Below are 13,581 nucleotides of genomic sequence, written 5' to 3' on the forward strand. Positions count from 1 at the left end.
TTTATTTTTTTTAGTTTTTATTTTTCGGTCATATCACCTGAAGAGTCGATGTGGTCGGGTGAAAAAACTCGATTCACACCCTTTTTGAAAGTCTTCTGTGATCTATTAGTAAACAGACCCAAGGCAACTTGGAACCCGGTCCATGCATACGGTCCATCGACAATTAAAAGAAAAAACCACACAAATAAATAACCACACAAATGAATTAATTTGATGGCCTGCTCCCAGTTGGCTTGTTAGCTCAATTGGTAGAGCGCTGCACTAGTATCGCAGAGGTCAGTGGTTCGAATCCCGTACAGGCCTGAAATTTTTTTTTTTCAGGTCTGATTTTCACTATTGCTCAAATAGTGCTTTACTGCGAAGGATCGTGCTCATATACGTCTCATAACCGCAGTTCACACATATGTTTCATATGTTTGTTGTTGTTTGATTTATCATCTACGGGTTTATATCGAATTAATTTGATGGCCTGCTCCCAGTTGGCTTGTTAGCTCAATTGGTAGAGCGCTGCACTAGTATCGCAGAGGTCAGTGGTTCGAATCCCGTACAGGCCTGAAATTTTTTTCAGGTCTGATTTTCACTATTGCTCAAATAGTGCTTTACTGCGAAGGATCTTGCTCATATACGTCTCATAACCGCAGTTCACACATATGTTTCATATGTTTGTTGTTGTTTGATTTATCATCTACGGGTTTATATCGAATTAATTTGATGGCCTGCTCCCAGTTGGCTTGTTAGCTCAATTGGTAGAGCGCTGCACTAGTATCGCAGAGGTCAGTGGTTCGAATCCCGTACAGGCCTGAAATTTTTTTCAGGTCTGATTTTCACTATTGCTCAAATAGTGCTTTACTGCGAAGGATCGTGCTCATATACGACAAATAAATAAGATTAAAAACTAAAATGACTAGAAACCAAAAAGTGCTAAAATATGATTAAAAACTAACAACAGCAGCAACGCTCTATCGATCTGCTACGTGGCTACACTGGTGCACACAGTGAACGACAACAGTTGTTGCTTACATGACGTACACTCTGCTGGCACGTGCACGCTGATTTTTCCAGATGGCTGCGTCAAACGATGGTAAGTGTTTGGGGATCATTCACGGTTTCCGGGAAACGAGCCCAAAAGCCGGATCATTCACGGTTTCCGGGAAACGAGCCCAAAAGCCCCTGATCAAAAACGACCACGATTCCTCGTTTTGCCAAGCTTCGACATACGAGCCTCGTTTTTCCAATCGAGCCTCGATTTTTCAATCGTGCCTCGATTTTGCAATCGAGCCTGGATTTTGCAATCGTGCCTCGATTTTCCAATCGAGCCTCGATTTTCCAAACGAGCCTCGATTTTCCAATCGAGCCTCGATTTTCCAATCGAGCCTCGATTTTCCAATTGTGCCTCGATTTGGGAGAGAGCCTGGGGCGAGCGAGAGCGGTCATGTTCTGGAAAAATTGTCGAGTTTAATTTGTGAACTCGGGAAGTTTTCGAGGAAAGAAATAAAGAAAAAAGGGTGAAAGAAAGAAGGAGAGTAAGAAAGAGAAAAAGAATGAAACACCATATTCTGGTCGAACTGCAAATTTCCTAAAATTCCAGAGATTGTGTGGTTCGCGCCATACGAAAAAGACAAGAAAGGAAAAAACAAGAAAATACCAAGATCAATGAGAGTTCCTATCAGTTAAAGAAAAAATTATAGTCTGCCTTTCGTAGACATTCCATCTTTTTTTAAAAAAAAAAAAGCGAAAAGAATGTGAACGAGAAATAGCCCGGCATCGAAACTGGATTTTTGGGTGGTCACTAGCACTTCGCCTTTTTTTTTCTTTTTTCCACAGTTTAGGTATATTTGAGTGATTCAGCTTTCTTTCACTTTTCGTTCATCTTTCTTTCCTTCATTTATCATTAACACAGTACGTTTCATTTTATAGTTTGACAACTAAAAGAAGTCGTGAAGCTCTATTTCATGCTATCATTATTATTATTTCTTTCGTGGCACAGATTAAAAACAACGTTGGGGTTTAGCTTTAATAGCATTTGTTAGTATAACGTAATGTGTTTGCAGATTTGTTTCTTTTCTCCTAAATCTTTAGGTTATAGCAGCATCCTTTTCCGGTGAAATGCAAGGCAAATCAAAAGGCAATGTGAGTGCAATTAAAAATGAGGATAGAATTATTACAATAAATTTTAAACACAAGGCTGACAGTTTCAATGACTTCTTCTCTAAAGTTGGTGAGAGGCTTGCAAATGATATTCTAACAGATACCAGTGGTAATGAACATCAGCACATTTACCAAATTACACCTACTATTGAGCCAGTACAACTTAATGTCCACAAGATTAAAAGGGTTATCGATAAAAGAGTTAAGCCTGGAAAAGAATGTGGCCCTTACAACATTACCTCAAGGGGACTCAAACTTGAAGGAGATGCTGTGGCAGTTGGCCTGTCTTATGTAATGGAAGTAAGTTTAAAATCCCCAATTTACCCTCCTCGATGGAAGCTGAGCAAAGGGAAAGCTGTACCCAAAAAGTTACATAGCTCTAAAAGAGGTGACTTTAGGCCTATTTCTCTATTGTTTATTCCTAGCAAAGTGTACGAGGGCATAACAGGAGATTCCATTGACTGCCATTTTAACAAGTCCAACAGAAGCCAGTGGATTTTTAAAACTGGCAGGTCAACAGAACTCTTAATGCTGCACCTGACTGAAGTTTGGAGACACGAACTGGATAAAAACAAAACTGTGGGGGTACTGTTTATAGACTTTAAAAAGGCATTTGATTACATTTGTCATAACACGATGGCCTTCAAACTCGAAGCCTTTAGATTATCAAGGAACCAAAACAATCTGATTGAAAATTACTTATCTGAGAGAAAACAGTTTGTTGAGGTTAAGGGGCAAAGATCTAATGAAGTGACCGTCAAGTTTGGCGTACCCCAGGGACAGTACTTGGCCCCAGGCTTTTAGTATTTACGTCGATGATCTGCCTGAAGTGCCTAGTTGTGGAAAGATGGAAATGTTTACTGATGACACAACTCTATATTGTATAGGCAATTCCATTGATGATGTCAGCCTTAAGATCCAAACTTATTTAACTGATATAGCAAAGTGGTGTACCAGGAACGTTTAACAATTCATCCCGATAAAACTGAGGTTATGCTTCTTACCCGTAATGCTTTCATTGGTCCTTTAAGACCAGTCAAACTGGTTGGTCATGCCATTAACTTTGTCAACAGGTCATACTATCTTGGGTTTACGATTTACAGGAAGTTAAGCTTGGACCCCACATCAAAGATCTATCAATATCTATGGTCAAGAAGGTAAAGCAACTGTGCAGGTTCAAAAGCCCTCTCTCTCATATCTTGGAGTCCGTATATTTTAAGGGAATTTTACCAAGCATCACTTATGGAATTTTTTGTATGGGGTAAGCAAAGTTAGGTGTTTTAGAGAAAATTCACCTGAGGGCTGCCAAGGTTATCTTCAAACAACACGGAGGTACTAATTCCCAATCAGTGATACCGTCTTCTTAGAAATCCATAAGTTATTTCTATAAGATGAGGCTCCTTTCTCTGACACAAAGCTTTTTAAGGGATCAATCCTTAGCAGGTTGTAACAATTATTAGGAAAAGTCCAAATATACGAAATATGAGGGACAATTTAAAACTAACTCTGGAGCTACCAAACTCTAATGTTGGAAGACTGTCTTTTAGAGATAGGTCTGCAATAGCGTGGAATTCTTTGCCTCGTTCAGTTAAGAACGTAGAGGATAATAAGAGATTTAAGAACAAACTCCGTTCTCTTTCAACAATTATTGAAAAGATATCTTTTAATCAAACTGCTCTAGTTGGCAACAAGGATTTGGTAAATTGTAAATATTTTTAGGAATTTTATCTTACTACCTCTATTGAAATTTATGCTAGGATTATAAACCAGTTTGAATCACTAGTCACATTTTAATTTATGCTAGGATTTTTCTACTTTTTTTTGTAATTACTTTACTTAAATAGAAGCTAGATTTGTCGCAGGTCCACATCAGCTTAATGCTGCCAGTAACCAACCTGCGTTACCAAATAAATTATCTATGCATGTATGTAGGTATGTATCAACTATTGTGTTTTCACACTTGTGTTCTCGTCTCTTGAGTATTAAGGCTCTAGAAGAATCCTTTTTCAATTTATTGATCTTGCAGCATGCCGCTAAATTGCCTTTTGTAAGATTTGTTTCGCAAAACAGTATTTTATACACAAAGTTTTTGTCACTATCACCTATTGTTTTTTCTCACTTGAGTTCCTTTTCCTTGAGTCTTTAGGCTCTAGCAGAATCCTTCAGTTTCAATGTATTGATCTTGCAGCGTGCCGCTAAAGTGCCTTTTGTATGATTAATTTTTGTTGGAAAATAGTATTTTGAATGCACAAAGCCTTTGTTACTATGACCCATTGTGTTTTCTCACTTAAGTTCTTTTTCCTTGAGTCTTTAGGCTCTGGCAGAATCCTTTTTCAATTTATTGATTTTGCCACTAAAGAAGACAGTAATTTTAAATAAACAAATCTTTGAAATAGGTCGATCTGCAAACTTCCTTAGGTTATAGCAGCATCCTTTTCCGAGTTATTGATTTTGCAGCGTGTCGCTAAATTCCTTTTGTAAGATTTGTTTTTGAAAACAGTAGTTTTTAAAACAAAAAGCCTTTGTTACTATCAACTCGTGTGTTTTCACACTTCTGTTCTTTTCCCTTGAGTATTTAGGCTGTAGCAAAATCCTTTTCAATTTATTGATCTTGCAGCGTGCCGCTAAAGTGCCTTTTGTAAGATAAATTTGTGTTGGAAAACAGTATTTTTTAATACACAAAGCCTTTGTTACTATCACCTAGTGTGCTTTCTCACTTGAGTTCTTTTTCCTTGAGTCTTAATTAAGGTTCTTTCAGACTCCTTTTTCAATTTATTGATTTTGCCTCTAAAGGGCCTTTTGTAGCTTTTATTTTGGAAGACAGTATTTTCCAATAAACGAATCTTTGTTTTAGCATCATTTCTTTTTTTGGGGCTTGAGTCCTAAGGCTCTTCCAGAACCCTTTATCAATTCGCACTTTGGCGGCATACTTTCAATTCTGTTTGCCGCTAAAGTGCCTTTTGTAATTTTTATCTTTTCATTGTTAATTAATTAAAAGCTTTGTTGTTATTACTTTGTGTGTTTGGAGACCTATGTTAATAAAGACATGTCTGTTTCAATTCATTGTTTTAGCATCTTGTCACTACAGTGCCATTTTAGTCTCCCATTTCCCTCTTTATTTTGAGGACTCCGTTTCTTTAGGAAAACTGAAGACTGACCATATATTATCAGCATCTTTTTTTTGCTCGAGTCTCTAAGCACTAGCAGAATCCTTTCTTTTTTATTTAAAAGCTTGCCGCTAAAGCGCCTATTGTAACTGTTATCTTTTCAAAACAGCATATTTTAATTAAAAGCTTTATTATTACTTGTTGTGTTTGCAGACCTACGATTATAAAGACAATTCTTTTTCAATTCATTGTTTTAGTATTGTGTCCCCAGTGCCTTTTTAACTTAAACAATTGTTTTCAAAATTAGGTTTTCTCTGGAGACCTATTTCTTATTGACCTCTGGAGACCTACTTCCCTGGAGTCTCTTTCAGTTAAAGTGACAGGATATTTTAATAGTTGAAAGTGATTCTTCATTCCTCTGTTGTTTGCCAACATGTCTGGATTGAGCCACTTCAACTGCGAGCTTTTACCCAATGCTAACATCGACAGTCAATTAATCTGCCCGATATGGTAAGGTTTACTTTTATCGATTACAAAACCTCGGCACTGTTTGAGGAGAATTAGGAACTTTTCCTTGTCACCCGTCAACTTTTAATGCGAAAGAAGAATAACTGGCGATATTAAAGAGAAGAGTTCGGCAAAAAAGAGAACACGGATCAAGCGCTCAGGAGAAGCCCCGTAGCAACTTCAGAATAACCGGCCACTTTTGAACGTTAACAAATCGATTGCTCTCGTGCTCCCTACGTCGAAAAATAATTCAAAGATAGGGCAGTTAAGGTAGTGCTCCCGAAGTCGAATGATAATTTAAGATAAGGCAGTTAAACTAGCACACCCACAGTGCCGTGCTCTGGAAGTCTAAGAATAATTAAAATAGAGGGCAGTTATACCAGCGCTCCCAAAGTCTTGCGTCCCCGATGTCGAAGAATAATTGAAAGATATGGCAGTTATACTAGTGCTCCCGCACTCTCTATGTTGGTTCGATTTTAGAACGAAGATTGTATATTTGAATTTGTCAGTTCACTCGCTAGCAATTTGAATTTCGGTTTACTGAAGAACGAAGAATATGTATTTGAATGTGTAGGTTCTATTTAATTTAGCTACTACGAGAGCAGCTATTTAAAGACGCATATTAAGAGGCCGAGTATTGCTAAGTCTAGCCGAAGCGCCAATACAAATTTTATGGCAACCACGTCCTGAACTCAACGCTTCAGCGAATTTTAAATGCATTCGGTACAAATTATTCAGTAGAAGTAAATAATAATTTCTATCCAAACCTTTAGAAGAGTTTAAACTATGATTCTTATGGCTTGTTTATTTGGCGCTGGTTCTAGCTCATTTACGATTAAAATTTATAGGTTGGTTTCATTTTCCTTCGACGTTCCCAACCAATTCCTTTTCCGAGAACTTAACTTTTGGTCCGGGTGAAGAAAGCACAGTAACCCTAGAAGCGCAGGCCTAAATTGCGCCTAAAGTCGTAAAAATTAATGCTCTTCCCTCGTAGAAGTGGTTAGTTTTTATTCCTGGGTCTGGTTTTTAAATTATTATTTTTCGGGAGAACTTTTGATTGTAGTTTGTCAGATTGTCAACTTCATGAAGTCTCCTGAAAACATTTTATTCGGCTATTACTCATTGTAAGTAACGCTTGCGCCCACGGTAAGGTATTTTAAGCATTTATGCCTCGTGGGTCCGTATTGCGAGACGTATACAACATACTATGCTAGATGCGGTCTGATGCCAGTTGTGTGTTGATAAATCTTTACGGCAGGATCGCCTAATGCCTTTCGAAAGCTGTAAATGAGTTCTGGTATTTTTGCCCTCTAGCCACTTTTGATGGAATCTTGTTTTACCTCTTAGCAAGGAGCTGATGAACAGACCCGTGTCCCTATTGTGCGGACACAGTGGATGCCAGGAATGTTTGCAGCAGCTCATTTCCACTCAGTCAGGAGGTGGGAGGGAAAAGGCTTGTGCAGTATGTCGAGCGAAAATCAACGAGCAGACGTTGAATATCAGCATACCACTCTGCTCAGTCATATCCAAATTGACTGTTCAATGCACAAACGTTGGGTGCACGTGGGTCGGTGAGCATGGCTGTAAAGAGAGACATCAAGAGATCTGCTCATTCCTCCTTATGGAATGCCCCAATGGCTGCGCTGGATCACATCTCCGAGATTCGATTCAGCATCACTTAAAGATCTGTCCTAAAGAGAAAGTACCTTGTAAGCACTGTACTGCAGAAGTAGAGAGGTGTAAGCTAGATCTGCACGAACCAACGTGTCAAGAAAAGCCCGGACCATGTCCATTAAATTGTGGCCATAATTTTCCCAGGTTAGTAATCATCCAGTTCTTGCTATTAAAAGTGATTAAAAAAAAATATTCGTTCTTTGGTTAAAGGGGAATGGGCATGGAAAAATTACAATTAATCAATACGACCAATGCCCGGTTTTTCCTTAGTAGTGGGGCCCAGTTAGGTTAGAATTTGATTTCAAATTTTTTTCTTGGTCTCATTTCAGAGGATTAGCCCGGAAACAGTTAAAAAATTCCCTAAGCCCGATAACGTACGATCCATGTTTGCCTATTTTAGGTCTCATGTTCACCTTCATTTGGACGCATGTCCGAAAAGAATGATAAAATGCAGCGTGGCAGGATGTCACAACTACTACCAATTGGGAATGGAAATTGTCCACCACGAACAGTACCAAGAAAGTCATCAAACATTACTAAAGAGTCGAGTTGAAAATCTTCAGCGCGCGATATATGATAAGGTTAGTGAGGTACCTAATCGGCCCACAGTCACCAAGTATTAAATCAACATCCGCTGGTATGCCAGAGGTTAAAGTAATAGTAAAAGGATCAGCTAAAACGAGGCTGGGCAAAAGCGAAACAACAGAGGTATGCAAGACAAAATGGTACTATATTTGCAATGGCGTTTTCGTGCAACGGAATTATGGAAAACCTTCATCATAGTGAAGCAATATTTAAAACTCCGATCTGTTGTTATACTGTGGCCGGCCAAAACGGACATTTCCCGCCAAGTTTAAAAGTTTTATTGATCACCTTTTGACAAGATTCGTTTTCACGAAGACTTACGACACTTTTCATCCAGGTTGAATTTGGTTTTTCGCTCTTGCTTCCTTCTCCTTTGCCTTTGTCCTTTTTTTTATTATTATTATCATTACGATTATGATTAATATTATCATTATTATCACTGCTTGCAGTCTCAAGTTGCAGTGAAAAGGGAATTGTCCAAGCGAAAGTGCTTCCGATGGACAGTGCCGAAGTCATTAATCGGAATTCCAAAGGATATTTCGAGTCCATTGTTTGGTTTTGGAAGTCACACATTTCGGTGCCTTTGGAAAAGGACCTCTGGCAAAAGTAGGCTGTTTCTAGCTGCAATGTTTGGCTCTTCGCCGATCACAGTTCAAACAAGGTATGAAGGTTAAAAGGCACTCCCACCCTGAGTGCTATTGGTTAAAACAGTGGTACGATAAAGCAACTTGTTATTCATGAGCATCTTAGCACTGACAGTCCAGGCATCTTTCAATTTACATTGTTGATCTAAACAAACTGCACTTGTAACCTTTCACATTTATTTACTGTTTACTAGCGATATCTAACACAGCAGAATTTTATCAAATCTCTAATCCTAGTTAATCTTCCTTTTTCTTCAGATTTGTTTTGTTAGCCAAGGATGGTGGAGTGAGAGTATTCGATGCAGAATGCAAAACCCTTGTAGAAGATCAAGTCATCGGGGCTAAACAAGACTTAGGGCCAATTGAAGAGGAGGAAGACTTAACAATAAAAGTAATTATAGCTATCTACAAGCACGCATAGCAAAAAAAAAAAAAAAAAGCCACACCACAGGTTATATTGTTAAATCCCCTCTAACCGAGAAAATGAATCCACCACATGTTTTCGCTTTAGAACTTCAATTATTGATAAATTTGTGATACAGTGGCCTGAAGTCTTGCACTTGCCGCAAACTTTTCCATGAATTCTAAAACCCAACACGGAATGGCTTCTTATTTTTTTAGCAACGTCTTATGCTACCATGTTTAGAAAGAGGGTTTTCTATATCACTGTTCACGAGATTGCCGTTCAGCCTCTCTTACTTTCACAACCATATTCAATCAAGCTTCTTCTCGGACCAATTTGAATACTTTTTATTTAAGATCTTACATCGATTGCGCTTACTAAACTTTGTCGCCTTCTTTTATTGGGACCAATTTGAGACCATCAATTTTGTATCGAGGAATACGTTCAATGATGCTAACGTAAGCTTGTTATCACGCCAATCTGCAAACGTGTTCCGATATTTAACGATGTGAGAATGGTCTTTTTCCACTAACTTCACCATTTACCACAAAATATTTGGTCCAAATAAAACAACCCGAGCAATATATATTTATATATATGTAACAAAGATTATCTTTGCGGAAAAAATAAATATTGCCAATGATTAGGTTACAATAATGTACAGTGAGTTTCAAAAAGGCTGTTGCGCAGTCATGCCCTTTCCATATTTTGATATGATTTTTTTCACAAGTTCTTGAAATAAACTTTATCCGTGGTTTATAATCACGAGTCGAGAGCGCATTTCCCTAAAATTAAGTATTCAAGCAGTAGGCGCGGAAGCCTAATGCAGGGCCTGTTTGAATAGTTCGTAAATTTTCAAAAGAAAAGAAATTGTAAATTTTCTTTGCCAAAGTTTCTTTTCACGATCTTTCTTTCTTCACCTATTTCATCCAACTAACAGAGTGGCCAACACACCACTGATTTTGCCGCCTTTCCTTACAATCGATTCGTAAAGATCAAACTGAAATATCGTGCTAGCGCACTCGTTGTTAAGGCGGGGGTACACTTGAAAGCTGCTAGTATGCCGCTTAAATGAATGAGAACCACCTAGATTAATGTAAATGTTAATCGCGAATACCTCTCGTTTGAACTTTTTGAGAAGAATTTGTCAATTACAAATGCTGATCACTAAAGTGATTTGAGAGGGGGAGAAAGAAGACAAAATTAATGTTATTTATCGGCAAAAGGTCGTGTCCGAAGTCTTTACTTAAAAATGCTACCCAGCCGGTAGTACGAGACATATTAAAGAAAAATTTCAACGAGGCTAGAGATTTTCTGCTCAGCTTCCTGACACGAAACGGAGACCGCCGGCTAAGCGCGGGCCTTATGGAAGAATACTCCCCACTCTCGGAACCAATCATATCTCAGGATTTGTATAATACCGCCCGCTCACGAACAGAGAAAACAAAGAAGTATATCGATCGTACGTCGTTCGGCTATCTTTCGTCTCGAGCTTCGTTCACGTGTTTGTCCCGTTCCGCTCGTTGCGCAATTTCATACGGCTAGAGATTAACTATCTTAAAATCCATGCGCCGTGTCTTTGCTCTCCTTTCAGATCAGACTACATTGCATTCGCTTCAGTGTAGGAAACTTTGTGCTATGGACTTAAGTTATTTTACTACTCTTAGGCAGTACCCCGTATCAAGGATGATCCGGTGGCTACAAAATCGGTCACTTTTGGCGAATCCTCTCCATTGCGGAACTTGTCAGGAGGATATGATTATGGTTCAGAGATCTGATGGCCATGTCGATGGATATCAATGGTTAGTAATCTGCAATAAGCCTTGCATATTGTATGTCTACCTCTATATCATATTCACGGTTTCTCCATAAATGGAACTTTTGTGGCAATATGTAAAGGAAGGCTGTTAAGTGTTATCTTTAAGTTCCACTTCGACATAAGGCTCGGAGTTCAGAATTTACTCAAAATCACTAAATGTATGCTTTTAAGACTTCATTTAGTATGAGCGATCGAAGATTACTTTCAAGTCTGCACGAGGGGAGAAAAATAAAACTGATCAAGTAACATGAAACATATCATAATAATGAGGTGATGGCATTCCTCGCCTTGGAGGCGCTAGACACGCGAGTTCGTGTGAGCTTTTAAAAAATTTTAAAAATTGACAACCGTAAATCTTTCCCTTTCTGTGGACTATAAAGGCTTTCGCGCGCGCTATAGTCCGCTCCAGAATCCTTCCAGAAAAAAAAAATTAAAATACTTTTGGTATGACAAATTATCCGTGACTTCTTTGTGCAAAATCTGGACGCCATCGTGGAGCAGAGTACCAGTCGCTTTCTAAGGATTGTAATTCTCTTGACAGAATGATACCCTTTCTTTCTTTCTTTGGGCCTTTTTCATTTGCTTTTCTTTTAACCAGGGACTATTTTCTGCTTTGAATTTTTCCATGAGCAAATATTCTTCCATGCGCAAAGAGCTTCTAAGTGTGAATTTTCTCAAGTGCGCTATGTAAACAAAATGTGCACACAACACGAATAGAAGCGATTACCACGAAACTTCCCGAGGGAATTGGCCCAGGTACCAGGTAACGACACCTTCTGAACTCGGACGCTTTTGACGATTTCACATTCTTTTTCGGAAACGTCAGGCGAATGCTTGACTTTGCTTTAATTAATCAAATAGAAGAAAAACCATTTTTATCGGCAACTGAAGGTGAGAAGTAACCTTTAAAGTAATTTACGATTTATTCTTCGGTTATCTAATCTTTTTTTTTTCTTTTTAACTTTAAGGAGATGCAGGGCATGCAATAAAAAGCGAAGTTTAAGAGCCAACAGCTTTTTCGGGGAATTTCCCAAAATTGCTCTTGGAGAAATGATGATGATGCTCTATTTTTGGTCCATCGATGAAACACGGAAAAGGACATCGAGAATGATGACCGTTAATAGAAATCTGGTGGGCACTATTTTCCGACATTTGGAAGACGTATGTTCTCGAGACATCACCGATAATCCATTCATCCCTTTTGGCGGCCCAGCCGTGGTGAAGTGCGATGAAAGCAAATTCAATCACAAGGCGAAGGTTAGCATGAACTAACATGAGATGATAATAATGATAATAATATTAATAATAATAATAATAATAATAATAATTATGATAACGATAATTCACTCTAATCATCAAAAATATTTTCAGACAAATTAAGATAATAATAATAATAATAATAATAATAATAGCAATACTAAAAAAAATAATTCAATGATAATGACTATAACCCCACCACCACCAACAACAAAAAAGTTCGTTTTTTTAATAAAAACTTGCTGTGGTTTGAATTGAAGCCGCCTGATATTTAGCAAACTTTACCACTGCTAATCATTGCCATATTCTGTAGTACAACAGGGGAAGACGTGCTCCAGACGTATGGGTCTTCGGAGTTATCGCCACAGCTACGAGACCTTCTAGGGGGTATTATGAGGTGGTTGCGAGGAGGGATCGAAACACTCTTTTACCGATTCTCGCGAAGTGTCTCCATCCAGGGAGTGAGGTCATCACGGACGACTGGGGCGCCTATCAGAACCTTGAGCAGCATCTGCCCAACCATGTAGCCCGGCATCGAGTCGTTGTCCACGCGGAAAATTTTGTGGATCCTGCGACAGGGGTACACACCCAAGAAGCAGAATCCGCGTGGGCCAATTTGAAGGCTCCAATTAAGGCACGGCGTGGCATAGCACGTGATGACCTTCAGTCGTACCTTGATGATAGGATGTGGAGGCAATGGCGAGGTCTAGATAATGTGATTGGTAATTTTTTGCCTGTTTTAGCCTCGCAATATAGTAACTACGTAATTTAGGTTAATTTAGTTTTTGAGGCCAGGAACAAGGCGATAAAGAGTACAGTGGAATTCCGATTTCTTAAACTTCTAATAAACATAAGAGCAAGTTAAATAAATCAAAGTCATCAAAGGCTGCGAAAAAATCGGACAAAGAATTCAGTGCAGTTCGTTTTGGGGTAAAGAAACCACTTTCGGTAAAGTTATCGGGAGGCTCGAGAATTTGAAGGATCGGGGAATATACAAATGCCTCAGAAACTACTTTCAGAAAATTATTCTACCTAATAAATTATAATCACCAAACTCAAACTCCTTGAAATTTGTTGTGATAGCAGGCTAGCTCCTGAATCGCGAGTGTGTGATTAATTTTTTAATTTTCATATTTTTTTGTAACGCCTGTCTCATTGACTGGTCCTTAGCCTAGTATTTTATCAGCACTTTGAGTACTACTCAAGGGGTGGGAAGACGATGGCTATGCTATCACTGTTCTACCTGTTTTAAAAAGACTTTACAAAGCAAGGCAAAAACTGCAGAAATCACCAAAAACCACGTCGGACATACTAGGAGTGACTAAGTTTTGTCATTCTTATGTTTAACATGTTCGTATTTCGGAATACTTAGTGTTGTAAATCGACCATATTTCGTTCCCCATTCCTTATAACGCATTCAAATTCTCAACGGTTCCT

At 38.5% G+C, this 13,581-nt stretch overlaps 1 protein-coding gene across 2 annotated transcripts; it reads left to right on the forward strand.

Annotated features, from left to right (window-relative positions):
- The first annotated feature begins 5,651 nt into the window (after positions 1–5,651).
- Positions 5,652–12,949, forward strand: LOC148724895 (TNF receptor-associated factor 6-like). 2 transcript variants are annotated; one of them, XM_088731227.1, is made up of 7 exons: positions 5,652–5,765; positions 7,110–7,580; positions 7,837–8,017; positions 8,471–8,682; positions 8,924–9,056; positions 10,736–10,870; positions 11,856–11,983. In XM_088731227.1, the coding sequence occupies exons 1-6, from the start codon at positions 5,689–5,691 to the stop codon at positions 10,844–10,846; spliced, it is 1,185 nt and encodes a 394-aa protein (XP_088587353.1). In that variant the 5' UTR covers positions 5,652–5,688; the 3' UTR covers positions 10,847–10,870; positions 11,856–11,983. The 2 variants fall into 2 exon arrangements, with proteins under 2 accessions (XP_088587353.1, XP_088587354.1); XM_088731228.1 differs by lacking the exons at positions 5,652–5,765; positions 7,110–7,580; positions 7,837–8,017; positions 8,471–8,682; positions 8,924–9,056 and adding an exon at positions 12,458–12,949 and having other exon boundaries at positions 10,625–10,870; positions 11,856–12,144.
- Positions 12,950–13,581: the final 632 nt, after the last annotated feature.

The sequence above is a fragment of the Stylophora pistillata genome, chromosome 8, assembly GCF_964205215.1.
Source record: "Stylophora pistillata chromosome 8, jaStyPist1.2, whole genome shotgun sequence".
Lineage (NCBI taxonomy): Eukaryota > Metazoa > Cnidaria > Anthozoa > Scleractinia > Pocilloporidae > Stylophora > Stylophora pistillata.

Excerpts from the sequence above, each read along its gene's own strand:
- LOC148724895 (XM_088731227.1), top strand. The coding sequence starts at position 5,689 with ATGTCTGGATTGAGCCACTTCAACTGCGAGCTTTTACCCAATGCTAAC. Across the intron at positions 5,766-7,109 it reads CAATTAATCTGCCCGATATG|CAAGGAGCTGATGAACAGAC; the intron begins GTAAGGTTTACT and ends TTTACCTCTTAG. Across the intron at positions 8,018-8,470 it reads AGCGCGCGATATATGATAAG|TCTCAAGTTGCAGTGAAAAG; the intron begins GTTAGTGAGGTA and ends CACTGCTTGCAG.